Raw genomic sequence first — 25,857 nt, forward strand, 5'->3', positions numbered from 1 at the left:
ATAGGGGAGACGACCGGGCTCCTCCTTGTTTGTTGATGTAGAACATGGCCGTGGTGTTGTCTGTGAGGACCAACACGCAGCGGCCATGCAGGAGACCTAGAAATGCCTGACAGGCTAGGCGTACTGCCATGAGCTCCCGAACATTGATGTGCAGAGCTAGTTGGGATGCGGTCCACAGGCCTTGGGTATGGTGCTCCCCGAGGTGAGCCCCCCAACCTAGAGATGAGGCATCCGTGACTAGGTGCAGGGAGGGCTGTGGGGTGTGAAACGGCATTCCTGCACAAACCGCCTTGTGATCCAGCCACCAGGTGGGAGAGGTCAAGACCGAGCTCGGAATCGAGACTACCATGCTCAGGCTGCCCGAGAAGGGCAGTACACCGACGAGGCCCAGGCCTGAAGCTGACCAAGCCGAAGTCTGGCATGTCTGGTTACGTAAGTGCAAGAGGCCATGTGACCCAACAGACCGAGACATGTCCTTACAGTGGTGATCGGGAAGGCCTGAAGTCCGCGGATGATGTTTGCGATGGCGTGAAACCGAGTGTCTGGCAGAAGAGCTTGGGCAAGTGTGGAGTCTAGGACTGCGCCGATAAACTCTATTCTCTGGGTTGGCTCCAGAGTGGACTTCTCTTCGTTGAGTAGAATGCCTAAGTCTTGGAATGTTTGTAGTATTATGCTGACGTGCGCCCGAACCTGTTCCCTGGTACAGCCACGGACCAGCCAGTCGTCTAGAACGGGAACACCTGTATCCTTTGCTGACGAAGGTATGCTGACACGACGTCCATACATTTGGTGAACACTCTCGGAGCCGCGGACAGCCCGAAGGGAAGGACAGCAAATTGGTAGTGTACCTTGTTTACTACAAAATGAAGAAAGCGCCTGTGCGAGGGGTAGATCGCTATATGAAAACAAGCGTCCTTCATATCAAGGGTGGCGTACCAGTCTCCAGGATCCAGGGAAGGGATGATGGTCCCCAAGGAGACCATGCGCAACTTCAACTTTACTATGAATTTGTTGAGTCCGCGCAAGTCTAAGATGGGTCGCATACCCCCTTTTGCTTTGGGGATCAGGAAGTAGCGGGAGTAAAACCCCTTGCCCCTTAACTCTGGGGGAACCTCCTCTATGGCCCCCATAGAGAGGAGCCCAGAAACCTCCTGTATAAGGAGATGCTCGTGAGAAGGGTCCCTGAAGAGGGACGGGGAGGGGGAGGGGGGGTGGGAAGGAGGGGAAGAAGAAAATTGGAGCGCATATCCCCTCTCCACCGTGCGAAGGACCCAACAGTCCGAAGTTATAAGGGACCAAGCACGGTGGAAACGGGAGAGGTGATCCCGAAAGGAAGGAAATGGATGTGGGTGGTGGCGGCAGGTACTCCATCCTCGGGCGCAGCTTCAAAAGTTTTGCCTAGGGCCTGAAGGTGGCCTAGGTGGGCCCTGATTCTGACCCTGCTGAGGGCCCGTCGACCTCCATCTACCACCTCGTCCCCGCCGTCTGGGAAAGTCCTGTCGAGGAGGAGGAGGGTAGAACCTCTGTGGCTGTGGCCTAAATGGCCTGCGTTGGGGTCCTGGGACATGCATCCCCAAGGAGCGCATCATGGTTCTCGAGTCCTTGAGGCTCTGTAACCTAGAGTCCGTCTTCTCCGAGAACAAGCCTTGGCCGTCAAACGGCAGATCCTGCAGGGTCTGCTGTAGTTCTGGTGGCAACCCCGAAACCTGGAGCCAGGAGACACGTTGCATGGCTATCCCTGACTCTATTGTCCTGGCTGCCGAGTCCGCAATGTCTAGGGAGGCCTGTAAGAAGGTTCTAGCCACCTTTTTTCCCTCATCCACCAGGGCCCCGAACTCCTCCCTTGAGTCCTGGGGGACCAACTCTTTAAATTTCCCCATGGAGTTCCATGAGTTATAGTTATATCTGCTTAAAAGCGCCTGTTGGTTTGCGGCCCTAAGCTGCAGACCCCCCGCCGAATAAACCTTGCGTCCAAACAAATCAAAGCTCTTGACGTCCTTTGATTTGGGCGCTGCCGCCTGCTGGCCATGGCGCTCTCTGGCATTCACTGATGAGACTACCAGTGAACACGGTCGGGGATGTGTGTAGAGGTACTCATATTCTTTGGAAGGGACAAAGTACTTCCTCTCTACACCCTTGGCAGTGGGAGGGATGGAGGCCGGGGTTTGCCATATGGCTGTAGCGTTAGCCTGAATTGTTCTGATAATGGGTAATGCCACCCGTGTTGGGGCATCCGAGGAAAGGATGCTCACCACCGGGTCCTGCACCTCCACTATCTCCTCGGCCTGTAAGTCTATATTTCGTGCCACCCTACGTAACAAATCCTGGTGGGCACGAAGATCTATAGGAGGTGGGCCTGCGGGTGTTGTACCCGCCACTGCTTCATCTGGAGAAGATGAGGAGGACACCTCGGGGGGTAAAGGACCTGCGCGGGGGTCCGGTTCCACGGGACTTGGAGGTGCCTGATCCCCTGCACCAGGATCTGGCTCCTGCATGGGCATCGGGGCCAGGGCCTCCATACCCCCTGGGGGGGGGGGGGCGGGAAATGGTGGCCTCAGGAGCCCTGTGCTCAGAGTGAGCCGAGCGAGAGGTCGCTGCTGGGGCCCCTTGAGCCTGGTGATACGCCCAAGGGGTCCAGAAAGACCAATGCGTAGGGTCTTGTCGCAGGTTTTCTGCCCCCTCCTGCCAATGGCCCGAGTCGTCTGCAGCTTGACCGTGAGCAGGGTACGCTGAACGGGAGGCCCCTTCAGATGAGTGCGACACCGATCTCGAGGGCCTGGGTGCAGATAATCCTCCCGATACGATGTCTGCGCGGTGCCGGTGAACGGTACCGGGATTGAGACTGGTGCCGATGACCATGTCGGTACCGAGACTCGGACCTGGATCTGGATGACGAAGATCGTCTGTAACCTCGGTGCCGGGAGCGGCTTCGCGAATGTGAGTGGTGCTCATACCGGTGCCGGGAGCTGCGCCTTGACTCCGACCGGTACCGGTGCTCGGGTCGGTGCCGAGAAGAAGACCGGTGCCGGGAGGTAGATCTGTGCCGCGAGTACGACCGGCGCCGAGATGGGGATCGGTGCTGGGACTGCGAGTGGCGTCGAGACCTGCTCCGCAAACAGGAGCGGTGCCGTGAGTCCACGCCCGGAGACGGCGGGCGTATCAGGGTAGGCTTGCCCTGGACTGGACTGTACGAAGCGGTGCCGCAGGTTGAGAAGGCGCCGGCTCGGTGAGTGCTATAAGGTCTCTCGCCATGGCGAACGTCTCTGGTGTGGAAGGGAGACAGGGCTCCACCACTTGACGAGGCGGTGAGCCAGTCCACGCCGGACTCGACGGTGCTGATGGTCCTTGCACCCTCTGGCGTTCGGGAGCCGGGCGCGGCTCTACCCCCACAGGGGGAGCTGGTGTCTGAAGGACAGCAGCGTCCTGAGTCTTACAGGGCCTTTTATGTCCCGGAGACAGGGACCGGCGCCGAGGGGCTTGAGGTGGACGCGGTGCCGAGGTGCCTTCCCCGCGTCTGCCCGTGGTGCAGTTCCGGACGGTGCCGCTGGGGCGCTACGCACCGAGGCGCTCGGTGCCGGAACCTGGCGCGCCGAAGGAGGATCCGGGCTAAGTGCTGCCTCCATGAGGAGCTGCTTAAGTCTGAAGTCCCGCTCCTTTTTCGTCCTTGGCTTGAAAGCCTTGCAAATCCTGCACTTGTCCATTTGGTGAGACTCCCCTAAGCACTTCAGACAAGAGTCATGGGGGTCTCCCAGTGGCATAGGCCTAGCACATGTTGCGCACGGCTTAAAACCGGGAGCCTTGGGCATGAGCCCGGCTGTGCGCCTGGGGGGGGAAAGGGGGGGTAATAGCCCCCTTAACCCCCGCTAATTTATGAAAACTATTTATAACTATTAACCACAACTAATCTAAAGAGGGGAGGGATAGCTCAGTGGTTTGAGCATTGGCCTGCTAAACCCAGGGTTGTGAGTTCAATCCTTGAGGGGGCCACTTGGGGATCTGGGGTAAAATCAGTACTTGGTCCTGCTAGTGAAGGCAGGGGGCTGGACTTGATGACCTTTCAAGGTCCCTTCCAGTTCTATGAGATGGGATATCTCCATTATTATAACACAACTAACAACTATCTACAATAAACAACGGGTAAGCTAGGAGAGTGGAGGACAGCTATGCCGCGCTCCACAGTTCCAACGACCGTCACGGGCGGTAAGAAGGAACTGAGGGGGCGCTGGGTCGGCTGCGGTATATATTCAGCACCATGAAGGCGCCACTCCAGGGGGCTCCACAGCCGACCCACCGGGTGTTGCTAGGGTAGAAAACTTCTCCGACGATCGTGCACGCGGCGCGCACACACCTAATTGGAATCGATATGAGCTAGCACTCGAAGAAGAACTTCCTTTCTTTCGAGACTTTGTAAAGTGTTTTTCTTGTATTTCAAGTGAGGAAATGCCCTATAGCCTCAGCTACTGGTGGAGGAGGCAGCAGTATTAAGGCAAGGAGGCCTGAAGTTTGGGTGCTACTACCATCTTTTTGCCTTGCACAAAATCTAGGCTTTTGTACTGAAAGCAATCTTCCTGTGAGAGAGTTAGGACGATGGAAAAGCAAAATGATCTCTTCATAACTGGCATATTCTTGATGGATCTAATCTCTCCTGTCAATAGACAGTTGTAGTGGTGACCTGGAAAATTCACTACTGTAGCCTATCATTCTCTTGAAGAGGCAGGAATAGGTGTGCATTGCCCATTTAGCACAATACAAAGTAGACCAAACTGCCTATGAATAGCAACATCACCATCCAAGAGAACGAATGTTTCCTTTGTGATTTTTTTTTAAATTTAAAATACAGACAAGACCAGTTAGTCCCTTATGAAGGGGGAATGAGTACTGTGAATTTGTAGGGGAACTGAAGAGATTAAGATGCCAGAACACTTGTTTTTGCTGTTTGCTGCTGTGTCCGAGCAGAGAAGGATTGAAACCTTCATTTCTGGATTAGGGATTTTAAATTTACATAAATTAAACCTCAGGCTTCCTTCCTAGGGCATCTGATCCATAAGTATTCAGCAATGAGTTCCATGAGATTTTTAAAAATTACTTAGTTCTGTAAGTAAGAACAGCATCAGATGTACACTGCCTCTGATAAAATAAATTATCAGTTATTATTAGCTGGGGTCAGTCCCTGCTGTGTGGTAAAAGTAGCACACTTAGAGTATATCTACACTGCAATTAGACACCCCTTAGCCCAAACCCTGAGAGCCTGAGTCAAGTGGCATGGGCCAACCAAGGCTTTTTTATTGCAGTGTAGGTGCTAATATATTGCATTAGCTTTTGTCTTCTGCAGCAACTGTTAATGGCCATTTTCAGACAGGAAACTGGCCTAAAAGGACCACATGTCCGTTCTGGTACAGCAATTCCTATATTTCTAAGACATTTACTTCATCCTGTCATAATCAGATACTAGAAGTTGCCTTGCAAAAAGAGATCTGTGTCCCACTTGAATGCACACAACCTGAGTTATTTAGTGGTGTAAGGATGGTTGAAAGAAGGAAATCACTGCAGTGTGATTCAGCAGAGACTTAAGGATAAATTTTAGAAAACTCCTAAAAGTAGGACAGAGAAGTTAATCTGATGAGACCAATGATGCCTGACATCAAAACAGCATGTCTCCCTTACATGTAAGCATTGATGCTCACAGTTCAATAAACAAGATGGAATTCAGTACTCTCTGTACAGCTGCTTGATTAGACATATTGGTGGGAGTTAAAGAATCCATAACCATGTTTATTCCTAAGCTAGGACCATAGTATTGGTCAGTGTGTGCTGTATTTCTAAGTTTGTCGATAGAAGACCATTTGAAAGCAATCTGCCCCATTTGTTTCTCTAACTTTTTGGAAACACAATCCCTGAAGAGCAGAAAGCAGGAAAACTTTTTTCCTCTAATTGGAACTGGTGACAGGATCTAGTGACCCTGGTGTGGACCCCATCCTCCAAGACAACAGCAAGCACTGTAAGTCTGTGTAGTTCTTTGAGAAAACTCAAAGATAATATCCTTGCAGTGTTACAATAGAATCTAATTTAGGATTATACAATACTCCAGGCAATGACTCAGATGCAGGGAGGTGGAGATGAGCTCAGCGTGGGAAGGTTTCAAGAAGTAAGCTAAGGAATTTATAGGTAGACCCAGAATAAAATGGAAGCATTTCCTCTATATAAGTGGTTACTGAACAAGGGTCCTGATGCCTTGCTTTCCCTCCCTCTTGCTAGACATACCCTACCAGAACAAGAAACTGGAATAAAAAAAAGGGTAGTGGAGCCAGGTGCCAGGATCAGTCCCAAAATATATAGAGGAAATTTGGTCAAAAATTAAAATCAGAAAAAACATTTCCAACCTACTTTTCTGTTAGTTCATCTTTAGGGTTTAGTATATTGACATTTGTCATACAAATGGAAGATTTGATCTGCACTGACGTGATAAGCACGAAAAAATATTTTGATGACTGTCTTCCCGGTCAGAGGAGGTCAGGGAAATTCTAATTCTTATCAAAGGGCACTTTTGAAAAAAATGTGTGTGACATTAATGGAAATCACATCTTGATGGGGGAAACTGTAAATATATATGTGTAGCTAAGCTCCAGTATCCAGCCTACAGCTCTGAAAGGTGATCTTCAAAACTGAGTTTGTCATTTTTTCCCAACTTATGAGACTTGTGGTCCATGAAGATCCACTTTTGCTGTATTTATTCTTGGCAGTGCTTATTTATTTTTAAATTTAAGCTATTGGCTGACTTCTCAAGGGAAAACCTCTCTGAGAGGGACTTAAGCTTCACTTCATGCTGATATCACTACTATTTGCATATGAAGCACATACAAACTACAGTGCCTGCTCTGCTAACTCATTAACTGACTAAAAGTAAAGCTGTTACATTTTCGTACATGGCAGGGAAACATGCCCCCCACCCAGACTCCCACCCCAAGAGCAGTTTAGAGTAATGTGTGGTACTAGGTCACAGAAAATGAATTTATATGGGCTTTTGAGATCAAAGATGTGTTTCCAAAAGACAAACTTCAGGGAAAAATAAGACAAAAATAAAAGTTGTTAAACATATCGAGAGGACTTAAACATATGCTAACGTGGTCTAATAGAAACAAGATTTGCAAGGCCACATGAAGGGAAAATATGGGAAACAATGCAGATCTAAATAAAGCAGTACTGTATGACCTTATACAGCAACTGTGCCAGAGACTGACGAATCAATACTATGGGGCTCACGCAGAATTGAGCCCATTGAGATATTCTTGGAGTGGTACATAACCAACTTTGGAAAGTGTCTGTGAAAGAAAACAGTACCTCCCCTCACTCAACCACCCTCCACTAGACTTCTTTGCCAAAGATAATACCCTAGTCACTAAAAGATTTTGGGAAGTTCTCTCCTAGCAGGATTTAAGTGCTAGTGTAGTCATAAAAGCATCATGGTGTTCTCTGAATCACTTCCATGTTAAACTAAATATTAGAAAAATTTTCTAAAAAAGGCAAGTACTGCAAACACCACCTCTAATTGGTTTTGCTACAAGTCTCTTGTATCACACCAGTAACATAGACTCTGCAATAAGAATTTCAATGACAATTGCACTGATTTCTGAGAGTACAATTCACCTAACACTTCTGTAGCAGTATTGGCTCTGTGGTGCTAAGCACAGAGATAACTGCTTATTAGAGATAAGCAGACATGGTAAGGTACCATTACTACACAATGACTTGTCAGGATTAAAAGCTGATTTAACTGATAGTAAAGGAAGTCATCATAACTTGCTGTAGATCAAAGTAAACAGGGGGTATAAGTCAGTCTTATAAAGACCTTTCTAAATTATTTTAATTTAAAAAAAATTAATGAGAGTTTTATTATACTTGGAAGATTGGATTGCCTTGTCTCTCAGCTCTGCCCCTCTATAGAGTTAAGGAGCAGCGCTGACTGACTTCAAAGGAAATCTAGGCCTCCTCCAGGAGGATTATTACATTACAGTAAGGGGAGGGCAGAGCCATACTTGCTCAGGGAAACAGAATCCTTCTCCCCAAACTGTTAAAATACTTTTATATATTTGATAGAGAATAATGGGTTTGAGGGATCAGGTACCACAGCATGGCAAGGTCAGAATCACTAATATTCAGGGTCCAGCAATCAACACCAAATACTTCAGAGGAAGGCAGCAAGTACGCTGAATGTTTACACTATTAATGATTATTGTGATTTATGGGGAAGAGGGAGTTACTTTCTTCAGAGCTTAATATGGAATGTTATCACTATCATTGTCTTAAAAGAGTAAATATTGAGTTAAGTACACAGCTATGTGCCAGAAAGACCCACTAAATAGCTGCTTGAGCTACTACAAACATGTGTTAGCCTTCAAGTCCCTCCCCCCCCCCCAGACTCCTCCTGTTTGAAGATATCACACAATGCATCATGTTGACATCAACACTGGTTACAGTGAATTAGCATTTAATGCTCTACAATGGGATAGCTTCAGCAAAGCCGGAGTTTCCAAGTTGACTTGAGGGAGGTGCAAAATAGCTTACAAATTATTTCAGTACCATAAGATCCCATATTCTGGTAATGTAAGAAGATATCTGCAGATGTGTACTAAAGACAATTTTTATTATTGCTTTGTAATTCACCTTTACATGCCACTAAGCTATACAAATTCTGTTGGTCACAAAACTAACATGTGTTAGGATCTGGCTGAGGAACATGGGGTACATCATGCTCTCCTTTGTGCTTGGACAGTGTGTTGTCCCCAGGTGTAAATTACAGCAAGTATCATAGAAGATTAGAGTTGGAAGACCCCTCAGGAGGTCATCTAGTCTAACGCCCTGCTCAAAGCAGGACCAACCCCAACTAAATCATCCCAGCCAGGGCTTTGTCAAGCTGGGCCTTAAAAACCTTTAAGGATGGAGATTCACCACCTCCCTAGGTAACCCATTCCAGTGCTTCACCATTCCATTAGTGAAATGGTTTTTTCCTGATATCCAACCTAGACCTCCCCCACTGCAACTTGAGACCATTGCTCCTTGTTCTGTCATCTGCCACCGCTGAGAACAGCCAAGCTCCATCCTCTTTGGAACCCCCCTTCAGGTAGTTGAAGGCTACTAGCAACTCCCTCCTCACTCTTCTCTAAACAAGCCCAATTCCCTCAGCCACTCTTTGTAAGTCATGTGCCCCAGCCCCCTTATTTTCATTGCCCTCTGCTAGACTCTCTCCAACTTCTCCACATCCTTTCTGTAGTGGGGGCCCCAAAACTGGGCACAATACCCCAGATGTGGCCTCACCAGTGTCGAATAGAGGGGAATAATCATTTTCCTCAATCTGCTAGCAATGCTCCTACCAATGCAGCCCAATATGCTGTTAGTCTTCTTGGGAACAAGGGCACGCTGCTGACTCCTATTCAGTTTCTCATCCACTGTAATCCCCAGGTCCTTTTCTGCAGAACTGCTGCTTAGCCAGTTGGTCCCCAGCCTGTAGCAGTGTATGGGAGTCTTCCGTCCTAAGTGCACTTGTCCTTGTTGAACCTCATCCGATTTCTTTTGGCCCAAACCTCCAATTTGTCTAGGTCTATCGAACCTATACCATTGTTATCAGCCATCCTGAGCTTTGGGAAGCTGCCAAGATTGCAATTTTTGCAAGTAATTTCCATTTCAATATTATTTAATTCTGAGTTCTAGAGAAAAATCTCTATTCATTGTTTATGGTCTGAATTGACTTAAAAATCTACTGAAACTTTATATTATTGGAAGTCAATTTTCTATGCAGTCAGAGAGGTTATACTGTAATGTAATAATTTTAATTTTGTTTTTAGGAAATGTCAGAAGAGGAGAAGCAAAGACTACTGCTAAAGAGGAGAATGCTTGCAGCAAAACTTAAAGAAGAAGTTATTAACAAGCGCTAAGTTTCAAGAATCTCATTGTAAAAATACTTGTGGACAAGAATTGAATTTCTTTTAGAATAAATTATTTAACCATAAACTGCTTGCTTTCAAACACAGTATACTGTTGATTTTCCACAAGACATGAGCAACTCATTTATTCATATACATAATATTTAAAACTAAATTGCATCCACAGTAGTAAAAACTTGATTTCACACACTAACCCAGTGGGCCAAGATTTTCTGAAGTGCTGACTTCTCTGGCATCTGCTAGATGCATAGCACTTTAGAAAATCAGGCTACCTATTTAGGTAGCACCTAATAATTATGATGTATTTTATTACCATAACACCTAGGAACCCTAGCCATGAACCACATTGCCCTTGTGCAGTAAGGACTTAGGATCCTACCTTTAGGCACCTGTTTTTTTAAAAGCTTTGCCATAGCCACTTATTTAAAATTACACCTTTGTTCTATTTAATATATAAAAAATTCAAACACCTCTACATGTCGATGGCTACTTCCTTTTTTCAAAACACATACTAGAAATGTTCATAGCATGGAAAACACCATCTACAGAATTCTTAAACCAGTTCTCTAACAGAGATAAAAATACAGAACTTGGTTCTTTTCCTTTTATTACTCTGTCAAAGAAACATTACCCCTTTCAAGTGTCAAATATGATAAAGTCTAAACAGGGAAACACCATCTTGAGAGTTTTGTTTGAGACACAGGAAATGAAGATGAAGCTTCTGAAGTCATGAGAAACAAACTTCATACTAACACTAGATTCCATTGTTTTTATAAATCTTTTGGGCCAATTTAACAGTAACTAAGCCTGTGTTTTGTGGCAAAGTACAACTTTTAAAAGTAAACATTTGTTGTCTCGGTTAAATAAAATGTGAAAGCACTTATGAACTAGTCCCATAATTCAAAATTTTGAAAACAATTTTTTGCCATTTTGTTCACTACAATTCACTACTGTCTGGTCATAAATCCTGCTTAGAACATTTATCTCAGCAAAGAGGCTGTAATCTGTAAGGTTTCATCACTAACAATGCTTGATTGGCGCAATAACTGAGTAAAAAACCACCCAACCAATCAAAATTTCATGTAACTTTTTATTAAAATAGTATTTATAACTGATACATGTTGGCAGATGTAATTTTTTTTTTTTTTTTAAATCTGTAGTGGAGGGGCCCCAGGCATTAGAATGTATCTGTCCCCTAGCAGAATGCAGACAGCATATAATAAGTCATAGATAAAGGAATCTTTGCCTGAGGCAGGTGACCCTGGATGCTAGCCAGTTTGAGTGGGAGCTCCATATGTCACACTCCAAAGGGGGTTTAAAAAGTTTGATAAAAATGTTCAGACCTTAAGGTGACATCAAATGTCTCTTCATATAGTTTTATTCTTCTAGAGTAACTATAAAAATTCACAACATTCACATATTTGCTATAGAATAAAGGCTCATGAGCTGGTCTGAATGTATCCTTAAAGCTCTTGGCAGTTCTTCAGAAAGGAAAAGTTACAGGGGAAAAAAAATTAAAAATCAACACTTTTTAAATCAAAGAACTTTGTTTAGGGTAATTTTTATTAGAAAAAAATTGGATTGCGGTCAGGTGATGTTTTCAGCCTCTGAAGGGGAAAGGCACACTCTGCATCACTTTGGAGCCTTCTTAGTGATAACTATAAATTTGTAGGAAATTGTCATCTTTAAGCATGGAGAGACACGACTTGTCAGGAAAAAAGAAAATTGAGATCTGGAGAGGAAGCACATGATGATGATATTCCAATCACACTTGAACCAGCTTCCCTACTCACTGCCTTTGAGTTGGAGGCTAAGAGGAGAGGCCACATTCTTGATTGCCTGGAGCCCATAAGGGGCAACAATAATTCCCTCAGATCCACCCGCATTAACTGTCATCAATCAGAATGTTTTGTATCTAGCTTACTGGTTGATAAGAACTCCTGCATTCTGGTTGGTATTTGATCTAGTGGTATATAATATTTTTTTTAAACTGCATGAATAGTTTGTCTTATTAAAGAATACTTTAAAATGGCCACGTTCCAAAATTATGAGTTAACTTACCATGTACAACAAACCAAACAAAAGCAATAATTATGGAATTACAGGGTCACATTTTAATTCCTGAATGTTACAGTTCAGCATTTATATCACCACATGTATACAAATGGTGTAAAACAAGTACTGTGGTATTTTAATACAAAATAAACTTCTGTTTTATGGAAAAAACTATACTTCATATCTACACAGACAGTCCATATTTTCCAAACAATAGCTAAAATTAAAATTAACTACAAAATCTCCAAAACAGGTACACCTGTTTCAGTTTAAACTATTCCAGGAGAAATGGACCCATAACACATATTACAAGAGTGATCTATGTGGTGGTTTGCAGCTGGTTTCATAGTTTAGCATCTCTGACACCTTAATTGTAGTTTGGTGGGGTTTTTTTCCCTCACTTCAGCATGATCTCAGATCATATAGGGGCAACTAACATTAAAATATTTACAGTTCACTTGCTGCTCTTTGAAAATAAAACCTCTTAAACTGTTTACCTCCATCAATTTACCTGTTGTTTTTTTTGGTTGCAATTAGTTTACGTTCATGGAATGTGCTTTTACTCTTTAAAAAGCAGCTTTCATATTACACCCAGGTTCAGATGCTGAATGTTGATTCTGCCTCAAACAGACTGGTATATTGTTAGTAATAATTCCATCTTGGTCCAAAATGGCTTCTGGGTGTTAAATGCCACTTTTCAAAACCTTTGTTAGTGTTTCTTATTACCACCTCAATTACACAATTTAAACCTACAAATGCAAAAACGCACCTGCTGCTCAAGGACGAGAGCTTCACTAATAAAACAGAAAGTGACTCAATTCAGTATCTTCTATCACCTGAAAAACTGCTAGCTGTACTTAGTGTGTAGTTTAAAGTACTAGTTTATTGATGCTAGCAGTTTCTGGAGATCTTTTTGGAAGCTACCAATTCTTGGCATAGATATTGCTGGATATCCAATTTAAAAAACAATCAAATTAATTGACCTGTCCATTATCCAGCTTGCTTTTTTTTCTCTCCTCTTCAAAATGTGAGTTGAAAAGTTCATGTTTTTTACAACTCAACATGCACTGTTATTCCAGAAGCTCCCCACTCCATTTCTCAGACATTTTATTAAATTTGCAACTAATGGTCCCAAAATCTGAATTTATTTTTATGGAAATAGAATTATTTTCCCTTCATTTTTTTAAAAAAAGAGGCAATTGCTAAAAGAACAAAATGGACAGCACCATTACAAAATTAAGATTACTGGGTTTACAACTGAAGCTTTACATTTTTTTTCTAGGTCTGTTACACACTGGAGAAACCCTGCAATATTAAAAGTTGTTAACCACACCTTCCTCCCTCCCAGTACCCTCCCCAAACCTGAGACTTTCCTTGCTGAGAAGCTGTCATCCAGGTTCTGATTACTAACCCTCCCCCCACCCCTCCCAACTGAATGGCAGACTCCTTATTTTACTAGAAAGAGATTAAGTTCCTTGGAAGCCTGATGTTTGCAGAACTAAACCTTTCTCACTGATATACTGAGTTTCTTTTGCTACTCCTTGTATTATCTTATATATTCAAGGGAGAAAGCTTTCTGATTCAGACTCTTTAGCTCTTTGATCAGTTGCAGCATTTAAGACCTCATAATATACATTTATTTCAATGTTTTTATGAACCAAGACGAGGTCTTTTCCTTGGGGATGTCTCCTCTTCTTCCTCTTCCTCTTCATCATCTGGATAATCCACTAGGCCAACTAGACTTCCCTGCTGATTTTAAAGAAAGAAAACCTCACATTTGAAAAAAATTCATCTCCCAGAAATGCACAGCTGTAATGAAAATACCAGATCCCCCTTGATCAGCTGTCTAGGACAAAGCTTCAGAAGATTAGTGTATTAGGATAGCATGCAGTAGGTTTACAGACTTCCAACTACAATTAAAAAAAAAGCTTACAGAGTGTCTGGGCATATGAAACAGAAAATGATAAGATGTCTAACACTCATTTGTTGAGAAAAGTTGTCACCAATGAGGTACTTGGACCCAGGCTGACCTATAATGTAAATCTTGCAATGTATCAAGGTAAGATTATGTTTTCTGTATAAAATCAAGGAAAATACTAGTATTGAAAACTGGTTTTCCACTGTTTGAATTTAAACGGTCTCACACTATTTAAAAATCTTTAATCCTATTATCTTTTATGAATGTCCATTATTTCCTTCTTAGAGACCTGAGGATCCCCTTCTCACCCTTCAATCCAATTTATACTTCTCCCTTTTTAAAAGCCATATAAACAGTGATTTATCCTCTAGGCTGAGTTCCCATTTTAAAACTCTGATGAGTTCCCATTTTAAAAATACTCCTCTTCCTCCACCTAAGTGAAACTGGTGAAAAGGACACTACTATTTGCAGCAAGAGCTTGGGGATAAGGTAGTAAGTTGACTAGAGATTAACCACTGGTCTCTCACTGTAATATGAGTCTTCAACTAAGTACCAACCAAGTCCTCTGTGTGTCTGCTTAAAGGCATTAGCATGAATTCCATAAATGTGGTTCCATCGATATAGACAGTTCAGAGGAAACAGAGTGTCTTGTTAATGCCACATCTCAGAAAACAGTAAGAAAAATGTTTGTATTGAGATAAAGGAAATCTGGTTATCTCAATAACTTAAGACTCCTGCCATGACTAACAGCTTGTTTAATACTTGGGAATTTGAGCCCCTCATGTCAGCTGGAAATGCAAGATTGGTGACTAGTTGGTAAAATCTACAAGAGCTTGGAATTGCTAAAAGAAAGTGTTTTTACGCTCGCCAAAAATTAGTAAAATGTGACTGGACTTGAAATATTTTATCCTTAACTAGTCCATCAAAGACAGACTGCCCTCAGTCTTGTTTCTATTGTCACACAATACAGGACTTAACACAGTACAAATCAGTATGGTTTCATTAACGTGTTAGAAAGATGAAAACTCATACTCTTACTCTTTCTTGAGTAGGTAATGTCTGCTTTTACAAATGCAAGTTCTCTCACCTTAGCGGTTGTTACCGCTGTAGTCAAGTTTGTGTTCTTTGAAGAGGAACCATTAGAACTTGCTGGTGATGTCTGAGCTGCTACAGATTTGTTTGTACTATTTGCTCCATTAGCTGCACTGGCAGAGTGGGAAAAAGTGAATTTGAATCCACCAGCTGAAGTCCTTTTTGGGAGATTCTCTTTGTCTTCACTCTCTTTAGCTGAAGGACAAACATTTTAATATACATCAATTATACAGGTTTTTCACAAATCTACACCCCCTTTGAAAAAGTCACTTTACACTATGTTGCACACCCACACTGCAACCCAGAAAATAGCTGAATTTAAACTAAACAGCTGCTGAAAGGCATCTTCCAAAGAAGGGGGAATGGAATCAATGTCCTAAATATAGGACCAGGCTAAGTAGGTCAAGCAAAGGTAAATCTGGCCAATCAGGAGTGTTTGGTAAGAATATAGAAATGAGTCTAATTCACCCTGCAAACATGAAACTTCCAATCAACAGCATCTTTTGGAGAAAATTAACCAAATTGGCAATTGAAGAAGTTTCTAGTTCCAATCTTGTTCTCAAAAGCATATTAACATTTTATTTACTGACTAGAATAAAAAAATATTTTTGCTTAGAATTTAGAGAACAAAACAAATGGTTGTCATAAGTATTAACATGAAAACACTCCACACAGGAGAGGTTACTTACTGGTACAGTAACCAGAGTTCTTAAAGGTATTTTGTCCCTATGAGTGCTCCACTTTAGGTACATGCATGACTGTGCACTTTCAATTGGAGATTTTTGGTTCATGGGTTCTGCACCAGTACCCTATATAGCCTTGTGCTCTGATCGAAGGGCATATAGGGGAGGGTGGACTTCCTGTTCCTTCTCCATCACGAAATCTGGCCAGAGGCAAGGACTCCAAAGTAGAGGGGATGGAAGGCAGGTAGAAGAACACCCACAGGAACAAAACATCTTGAAGAACTCCAGTTACTGTACAAGTAAGTAACCACTCCTCCTTCAAGTTGTTGTTCCTATCAGTGCTCCGCTTTAAAGGACTTCTGAAGAGTGCCCAAACTAAATCTAGTACTGATTCAAGAACAGATCCATCAAAGGCTGCATCTGCCCTGGAAGCACATCCGATAGCACAGTGCTGGGAAAAAGTATGCAAGCACAACCAGGTGGCAGCTTTATAAATGTCTGCAGCAATCTGTATGTTTTTAGTCAGAGTAACTGAAGTTGCCTGGGCAGTCACCCTCGTTGGGTGTGTGCGTGCGCGCGCACTCAAAAAGCTTCATAACATGCCAAAATGCACCCTGAGACCCATTTTGATAGTCTTTGGGTGAAAACATGCTCCCATTGTCCTATATGTGAAAGAGACAAAAAAAGACTAGGAGAGGCTCTGAAGGGCCTAGTTCTTTTGAGGTAGAATGTGAGGGCTCTTCTTAAGCCTATAGTGTGAAGACTAGGTCTTCCTTTGAAACATGAGGTCTGGAGTGGAAGATTTGCAACTGAACATCCTGGTTGATGTGGAAGTCCGACGACACCTTGGGCAGGAAGCAGGAATGGGCATGTAGAGTCACCATGTCCCAGTAAAAATACTGGGCAGGCTGGATCTGCCACAGGGGCTCCCAATTCCCCTAACCTTTCTAGTCAAAGTGATGACTACGACAAAGGAGGTTTTGAAGGACAAATGAGGAAGGGTATTTTCTCTAGTTGAGAATTAAGCTAAAGGTCCCAACACGGAGCAGGACCTCTGGTATGAGGAAAAAGTTTGGTTAAACCCTTAATAAACCTTGAAGTAATAGGGCATGAGAATACTGAAAATCCCACAACCAGTATATGAAAAGCTAAACTAGCAGCCAGGTGGACTTCGATGGAGCTCAGTGACAAACCCAAAGTTTTTAAACTCAGCAGGTACTCTACTATGAGATGATGCCTGCTGTAGCAGGACTAAAATTGCTTCCACTTTTGCAGGCAAGTCTTTCTTGCAGAGGGTTTCCTACTATTCAACAGCACATTCTGTATTTAAAAAGAACAATCCATTTCTACACCTGAGAGCCATCGAGGACCCAGGGCTTGAGATGTAACATGGAGAGATTGGGATGAGTCATTGTCCCCAATTCTTGGGACAGTAGGTTTGCTGTCAGAGGCAAGTGGAGAGAGGGACTCAGGCAAGTTCAGCTGCCCTATTACTAGAGAAATTCTCCAGCCTCCATTTTGTCTGCTTGATCTATATTCTGAATAAGCAGGAGCTACTCCACTCTAAGATGAAAGCTGCAGATCTTGAGCAGGCGCAGTACTAACACAGGATGAAAAGTTCAGTTAATTGGCAGAATGTTCAGGAGTGCCAGGATGGCGCTCGGGCGAAAGGCCCAGTAGGTGAGTGGGTCAGCAGAATCATAACTCTGAAGTAAACAGCAACAGTGAGTATGTGCAGAAAAAAAGGGGTGACAGAAAGGTCAAGCTGCCTCAGCCTGAACTGACTTAGGCCAATTTGGGGCTGCCTCTTCTGATAGAGGAAGATGAGGTAATGCGTATTAGAACTGTATAAAAAGACTGTGCTGGCAGTCAGTCAGGAGCCTGCGAGGAAAGCAGTCGGGGGAAGACAGATGAAGAAATTAGAAACCAGCAAGGAGAGCTGCTAAAGAATTATCAGAAACTGGGCTTGTCTGCACTTACCGGGGGATCGACACAGCGATCGAAGCACTGGCAGTCGATTTAGTGGCTCTAGTGAAGACCCGCTAAATGACCGCAAATCACTCTCCCATCGACTCCTGTACTCCACCGGATCGAGAAGAGTAAGGGGAGTCAACGGGAGAGCGTCTCCCGTCGACATCACGTAGTGTGGCCCCCGCGGTAAGTAGATCTAAGCTATGTGGACTTGAGTTATGCTATTGACATATGACAAATTGCGTAGCTCAGATCGACTTTTCCCTGTAGTGTAGACAAGGCCTAGTGTAGAGACAGAGAAGAAGACCAGAACAAAACGAAGCTGACTAACCAGAACTGAGCAGCAACCACGATTAAAGAATTCCAAAACGTTTATAAAAAGCAGTAACAGCAATTAAAGGATATCAAAGGATTTATAGAGTAAGTCTGCCAGCTTTTAAATATAATTTTTAGTGTAGTCTAGCATAGTATTTAATATGTGTATGCTTGAAATATATGTGTGCGTTAATAAGAATGCATGAAATAGTTAATTGCAACTTACGTAAAATTTAGCGTATAATTTAAGAACTGTCAGCAATTTGTTACAAATTGGCCATTTGTAGCAAACGGCTTTGCTTAGAATAATTTAAATTGTATGCTACTGCAGTTTGAATGCTCTAATTTACATTTAGGGATTTGTGTCTGATTTCAATTTTTAGATTACCGTATATACTTGTTCATAAGCCGAATATTTTTGGTAAAAAAATGACACATCAAAGAGCGGGGGTCGGCTTATAAATAGGTCTACTCCAAAATTTGGAGATTTTAAACTCTATGGCAGGGGTTGGCAATCCATGGCACGCGTGCCAAAGGCAGTACACAAGCTGATTTACTGTGGCATGCTGCTGCCAGCCTGGTGTCCCTGCCACTGGCCCCACTCAGCCCACTGCCGGTCTGAATGGATGAAACCCCGGGCCGGCAGTGGGCTGAATGGGGCTGGCGGCAGAGACCCCGGCTGGCAGGGGTCGGCAGACAGAACCCCAGACCGGCAGCGGGCTGGGTGGCTCAGTCTGCTGCCAGCTGGGGTCCCAGCCGCCAGCCCCGCTCAGCTGCTGCCGGTCAGGGGTCCCAGCCGCCAGTCTGCTCAGCCTGCTGCCAGTCTGGGGTTCCATCCGCCGGCCCCTGTAAATGTAAAATATATTATTGGCACACAAAACCTTAAAATTACTGCGAATAAATGAAGACTTGGCACACCACTTCTGAAAGGTTGCCGACCCCGTTCTATGGAATCATTGAATTGAATATCTAATACATTGTCGTTTTGTTTACCTGGAGCGTCTGCAGGCATGGAGCCCCTCAGCTCTCTGTGGCCACAGTTTGCCGTTCCCAGCCAATGGGAGTTGTGGGAAGTGGCGCCACTTCCCACAGCTCCGATTGGCTGGGAACGGCAAACTGCGGCCACAGGGAGCTGAGGGGCTCCATGCCTGCAGACGCTCCAAGTAAACAAAATGTCCCGACTCGCCACTGCTTTACGCTGACGGGCCGGGATTCAAAGTTTTCCAACCCCTGAAATATAGGGTCAGCTTATGAAAAGGGTCATACAGTTTTTGCTATTTTTACCTATCCATTTTGGGGGGTCAGCTTATAAACGAACGACCTAATGAACGAGTATATACGGTAAGGATTCGTTACTTTAATAAGAAGACACTTTGTTTTGGAAAATATACCTCGGGTGTCAATCACCTTATCGGAAAGTTATATCTGTGTCCTTGGTGTTTCCTTAACAACCCTGGAAACTCATACTTTCGGAAGAACATACCAACGGGGTATTAGGGAGGTTATTAGAGGGGGGTCCCAAAATCTATTTTTTGGGGTAACAGCCCCAAAGAATGGAAGAGTACTAGGTCCTTGGTGATTGCTGATTGTACCTTGGGGAAGGAACGACCTTTGAGAAGCCATTCGTCCAGATGGGAGAATGCAATGACCGAGAGGATCTTTGTAAAGGTCTTGGCACAGCTGAAAGGCCAAGGGGAAACACTCAATACTGATAGTGGTCGCTGCCAATGACAAACTGAAGTACACATCAGTGAGCTGGATGCATTGCAATATGAAAATACACATTCTGAATGTCAAGGGCCACAAACTAGTCCCGATATAACATAGTATTATTGTTGCTATGGTTACCATTCTGAACCTCTGTGATAGAATGAATACGTTCAGAGTCCTGAGGTCCAGGATTGGTCTCCATCCTCCTTTCCTCTTGGGTACCAAGAAGTACCTGGAGTAGAACCCTTTCCTGATGAAAGATGGGGAACTAGTCTGATCACCTCCAGAAGGAGGGATTGTAACTCCTGCGTTAAGAGACCCTTGTGAGAAGGGTCCCTGAAAAGGGAAAGGAAGGGGAGTGGAGGAGGATGGATCTGAAGAGAATGGTGTAGCCTGATGTAATGTAATGACTTATAGCATCTGTCTAATGTGATGTTCTCCCGAGAAAGTCTTCCCTTTTTCAAGATATCGCTGGGGGAGGTGCGGGGAGGAGTGTAGCAGGAGGGTGGTGCAACATATGACCCAGATGATGGAAGAACTCATGACCTTCAAAGGAACAGTCAAAACAGATAGTTACAAGTTGCTTACTGAAAGAGGACAGCAGATGATGGGCCCTTCTTGTTGAATCCAGGCCTCTTCTTGGATGGTTGTATGATTCTTTGAAAGGTTTCGTACTGGACTGGGTGAGACGGTTTGGCTGTGACCTGATGAATTTTCTCTTAGTTGCAGGGGCACTGATGTCCAGGGATTAGAGGGTTACTCCAGAGTCCTTCAAATAGTGAAGAGAATCATCCATGGCATTGCTGAAGAGCTTGGGGCCTTCTTGTTGTGAGTAGTTGATCAGGAGCAATGTTGTCTGTCTCTCTCATTTATAGCGTTGACTACCATGAAATGTGGGGTAGCATGGGAGGAGTGGTATTCTGAGCCGTTGGAGGGTACATAGTATTTAATCATAAAAGTGTAGGACTGGAAGGACATCAAGAAGTCCAATCTCCTGCACTCCAGGCAAGACTAAGTATTATCTAGACCATCCCTGACAGGCGCTTATCTAACCTGCTCTTAAAAACCACCAATGACAGAATCCACAACTTCCCTAGGCAATTTATTCCAGGGCTTAACTACCGTGACAGGAATTTTCTCCTAACTTCCAACCTAAACTCCACTTGCTGCAATGTAATCCCCTTAACCTCTGAAGTTAGGACAAGAAGCAACAAGAACAATTTTTCACTGTCCTTCTCACTAAAACCAACTTTTACATATTTGAAAAGTATTATGTCCCCTCTCAGTCTTCTCGTCTCCAGACTAAACGAAGCCTTTTTTTTTTTTTTTCAATCTTTCCTCATAGGTCATGTTTTCTAGACCTTTAATCTGGACCTTCTCCAATCTGTCCACATCCTTCCTGAAATGTGGGGCCCAGAAGTCGACAATACTCCAGTTGAGGCTCTCTCAGCGCAGAGTAGAGCGGAAGAATTAATTCTTGTGTCTTGCTTACAATACTCCTGCTAATGCATCCCTGAATGATGTTTGCTTTTTTTTTTTTTTTTTTTTTTTGCAACAGTGCTACACTGTTGGCTCATTTCGCTTGCGATCCATTATAACCCCCAGATCCCTTTCTGCAGTATTCCTTCCTAGGCAGTCATCTCCTATTTTGTATACGTGCAAATAATTGTTCCTTCCTAAGTGGCGTATCATGGAATCATAGAAGACTAGGGTTGGAAGAGACCTCAGGAGGTCATCTAGTCCAACCCCCTGCTCAAAGCAGGACCAACACCAACTAAATCATCCCAGCCAGGGCTTCCTCAAGCCAGGCCTTAAAAACCTCTAAGGATGGAGATTCCACCACCTCCCAAGGTAACCCATTCCAGTACTTCACCACCCTCTTAGTGAAATAGTGTTTCTTAATATCCAACCTAGACCTCTCCCACTGCAACTTGAGACGATTGCTTCTTGTTCTGTCATCTGCCACCACTGAGAACAGCCAAGCTCCACCCTCTTTGGAACCCCCCTTCAGGTAGTTGAAGGCTGCTAGCAAATCCTCCCCTCACTCTTCTCTTCTGCAGTAAGAGCCCAGTTCCCTCAGCCTCTCCTCATAAATCATGTACCCCAGTCCCCTGAGCATTTTCATTGCCCTCCTTTGGACTCTCTCCAATTTGTTCACATCCTTTCTGTAATGGGGGAGGCCCAAAACTGGATGCAATACTCCAGATGTGGCCTCACCAGTGTCAAATAGAAGGGAATAATCACTTCCCTTAACCTGCTGGCAACGCTCCTACTAATGCAGCCCAAAATGCTGTTAGCCTTCTTGGCAACAAGGGCACACTGCTGACTTATATCCAGCTTCTCATCCACTGTAATCCCCAGGTTCTTTTCAGCAGAACTGCTGCTTAGCCAGTAGATCCCCAGCCTGTAGCGGTGCATGGGATTCTTCCTTCCTAAGCGCAGGACTCTGCACTTGTCCTTGTTGAACCTCATTAGATTTCTTTTGGTCCAATCTTCCAATTTGTCTAGGTCACCCTAGACCTTCTCTGCTAGATCAAAGAGCCCATTATTAAATATCTGTTCCCCATGTAGATGCTTACATACTATAGTCAAGTCAGCCCTCAATCTCTTTGTTAAGCTAAACAGATTGAAGCTCCTTGGGTCTATTACTACGAGGCATGTTTTCCAATCCTCTAATCATTCTCCTGGCTCTTCATAGAATATCAGGGTTGGAAGGGACCTCAGGAGGTCATCTAGTCCAACCCCCTGCTCAAAGCAGGACCAATCCCCAACTAAATCATCCCAGCCAAGGCTTTGTCAAGCCTGACCTTAAAAACCTCTAAGGAAGGAGATTCCACCACCTCCCTAGGTAACCCATTCTAGTGCTTCACCTCCCTCCTAGTGAAAAAGTTTTTCCTAATATCCAACCTAAACCTCCCCCACTGCAACTTCAGACCATTACTCCTCCTTCTGTCACCTGGTACCACTAAGAACAGTCTAGATCCATCCACTTTGGAACCCCCTTTCATGTAGTTGAAAGCAGCTATCAAATCCCCCCTCATTCTTCTCTCCTGCAGATTAAATAATCCCAGTTCCCTCAGCCTCTCCTCATAAGTCATGTGCTCCAGCCCCCTAATCATTTTTGTTGCCCTCCGCTGGACTCCTTCCAATTTTTCCACATCCTTCTTGTGTGGGGCCCAAAACTGGACACAGTACTCCAGATGAGGCCTCACCAATGTCGAATAGAGGGGAATGATCACGTCCCTCAATCTGCTGGCAATGCTCCTACTTATACAGCCCAAATTGCCGTTAGCCTTCTTGGCAACAAGGGCACACTGTGGACTCATATTCAGCTTCTCATCCACTGTAACCCCTACATCCTTTTCTGCAGAACTGCTGCTTAGCCAGTTGATCCCCAGCCTGTAGCGATGCATGGCATTCTTGTGTCCTAAATGCAGGACTCTGCACTTATCCTTGTTGAACCTCAGATTTCTTTTGGCTCAGTCCTCTAATTTGTCTAGGTCCCTCTGGACTCTATCCCTACCCTCCAGCGTATCTACCACTCCTCTCAGTTTATTGTCCTCTGCAAACTTGCTGAGGGTGCAATCCATCCCATCCTCCAGATCATTAATGAAGATATTACAAAACCGGCCCCTGGACCGACCCTTGGGGCACTCCGCTTGATACCGGCTGCCACCTAGACATGGAGCCATTGATCACTGCCCATTGAGCCGGATAATGTAGCCAGCTTTCTATCCACCTTATAGTCCATTCATCCAGCCCATTCTTTAACTTGCTGGCAAGAATACGGTGGGAGAGCATATCAAAAGCTTGGCTAAAGTCAAGGAACAACACATCCACTGCTTTCCTCTCATCCACAGAGCCAGTTATCTCTGACTTGCCCTTGGTGAATCCATGCTGACTGTTCCTGATCACTTTCCTCTCCTCTAAGTGCTTTAAAACTGATTCCTTGAGGACCTGCTCCATGATTTTTCCAGGGACTGAGGTGAGGTTGACTGGCCTGTAGTTCTCCGGATCATCCTCCTTCCCCTTTTTTAAAGATGGGCACTACATTAGACTTTTTCCAATCTCCCCTCCCCCCCAAAATCCCCATGAGTTTTCAAAGATAATGGCCAATGGCTCTTCAATCACATCCACCAACTCCTTTAACGCCCTCGGATGCAGTGATGGACTTGTGCTTGTCCAGCTTTTCTAAATAGGGCTGAACCACTTCTTTCTCCACAGAGGGCAGGTCACCTCCTCCCCATACTGTGCTGCCCAGTGCAGTAGTCTGGGAGCTGAACCTCTCCAATTTATCAGCATCCTTTTTGAATTGTAGGAACCAGAACTGGACACAGTATTCCAGCAGCAGTCATACCAGTGCCAAATATAGAGGTAAAATAATTTCTCTACTTCTACTCAAGATTCCCCGTTTATGCATCACAGGATCGCATTAGCTTTTTTGGCCACAGTATCACACAGAGAGCTCATGTTCAACGGATTATTCACTACAATACCAAAATCTTTTTCAGAATCACTGCTTCCCAGTACAGAACATTTTTTGTTCCTAGATATATACATTTACAATACATTTAGGTGTGCCTAGTTTACTAAATGATTCAGATCACTCTGAATCCTGTCCGCTTCATTATTTGCCACTCCTCCAATTTCTGTGTCATCTGCAACTTTATCAGTGATGATTTTATGTTTTCTTCCAGGTCACTGATGCAAATGTTAAATAGCATAGGACCAAGAACTGATCTCTGTGGGCTCCCACTGGAAACAAGTTTGACGATGATTCTCCATTTACCATTACATTTGGACACCTATCAGTTAACCAGCTTTTAATCCATTTTAAGCAACTAACAAAATCATCCAAAGCCCAAGATTTGGTGGTGATGGGGGACTTCAACTATCCGGATATATGTTGGGAAAATAACACAGCGGGGCACAGACTATCCAACAAATTCTTGGACTGCATTGGAGACAACTTTTTATTTCAGAAGGTTGAAAAAGCTACTAGGGGGGAAGCTGTTCTAGACTTGATTTTAACAAATAGGGAGGAACTCGTTGAGAATTTGAAAGTAGAAGGCAGCCTGGGTGAAAGTGATCATGAAATCATAGAGTTTGCAATTCTAAAGGAAGGGTAGAAGGGAGAACAGCAAAATAGAGACAATGGATTTCAGGAAGGCAGATTTTGGTAAGCTCAGAGAGCTGATAGGTAAGATCCCATGGAAATCAAGACTGAGGGGAAAAACAACTGAGGAGAGTTGGCAGTTTTTCAAAGGGACACTATTAAGAGCCCAAAAGCAAGCTGTTCCGCTGGTTAGGAAAGATAGAAAATGTGGCAAAAGACCACCTTGGCTTAACCATGAGATCTTGCATGATCTAAAAAATAAAAAGGAGTCATATAAAAAATGGAAACTGGGACAGATTACAAAGGATGAATATAGGCAAACAACACAGGAATGCAGGGGCAAGATTAGAAAGGCAAAGGCACAAAATGAGCTCAAACTAGCTACGGGAATAAAGGGAAACAAGATGACTTTTTATCAATACATTAAAAGCAAGAGGAAGACCAAAGACAGGGTAGGCCCACTGCTTAGTGAAGAGGGAGAAACAGTAACAGGAAACTTGGAAATGGCGGAGATGCTTAATGACTTCTTTGTTTCGGTCTTCACCGAGAAGTCTGAAGGAATGCCTAACATAGTGAATGCTAATGGGAAGGGGGTAGGTTTAGCAGATAAAATAAAAAAAGAACAAGTTAAAAATCACTTAGAAAAGTAAGATGCCTGCAAGTCACCAGGGCCTGATGAAATGCATCCTAGAATACTCAAGGAGCTAATAGAGGAGGTATCTGAGCCTCTAGCTATTATCTTTGGAAAATCATGGGAGACGGGAGAGATTCCAGAAGACTGGAAAAGGGCAAATATAGTGCCCATCTATAAAAAGGGAAATAAAAACAACCCAGGAAACTACAGACCAGTTAGTTTAACTTCTGTGCCAGGGAAGATAATGGAGCAAGTAATTAAGGAAATAATCTGCAAACACTTGGAAGGTGGTAAGGTGATAGGGAACAGCCAGCATGGATTTGTGAAGAACAAATCATGTCAAACCAATCTGATAGCTTTCTTTGATAGGATAACGAGCCTTGTGGATAAGGGTGAAGCTGTGGATGTGGTATACCTAGACTTTA

At 44.1% G+C, this 25,857-nt stretch overlaps 2 protein-coding genes across 12 annotated transcripts in view; one reads left to right on the forward strand and one right to left on the reverse strand.

The window, feature by feature from the left end:
• Positions 1–12,495, forward strand: part of CFAP36 (cilia and flagella associated protein 36) — a 121,719-nt gene extending 109,224 nt beyond the window's left edge. Inside the window, exon 10 of the mRNA XM_008169062.4 lies at positions 9,840–12,495. Within this exon, the coding sequence (XP_008167284.2) occupies positions 9,840–9,929 (90 nt within the window). The 3' untranslated portion in view covers positions 9,930–12,495. The remainder of the gene's footprint in view (positions 1–9,839) is intronic.
• PPP4R3B (protein phosphatase 4 regulatory subunit 3B) overlaps positions 11,015–25,857 on the reverse strand; it is an 83,382-nt gene continuing 68,539 nt past the window's right edge. For 9 of the 11 annotated variants that reach the window (XR_010600249.1, XM_065590801.1, XM_005299019.5 and 6 more), the window contains 2 exons: positions 14,999–15,198; positions 11,015–13,742 (listed from right to left, as the gene is read on the reverse strand). Coding sequence is in view for 10 of the 11 variants with exons in the window: in XM_065590801.1 (XP_065446873.1) it covers positions 13,644–13,742; positions 14,999–15,198 (299 nt within the window). In the remaining variant the exon portion in view is untranslated. The remainder of the gene's footprint in view (positions 13,743–14,998; positions 15,199–25,857) is intronic. The other 2 variants (XM_024106010.3, XM_024106009.3) reach the window with 1 other exon arrangement.

Source organism: Chrysemys picta, chromosome 3 (assembly GCF_011386835.1).
Source record: "Chrysemys picta bellii isolate R12L10 chromosome 3, ASM1138683v2, whole genome shotgun sequence".
NCBI lineage: Eukaryota > Metazoa > Chordata > Testudines > Emydidae > Chrysemys > Chrysemys picta.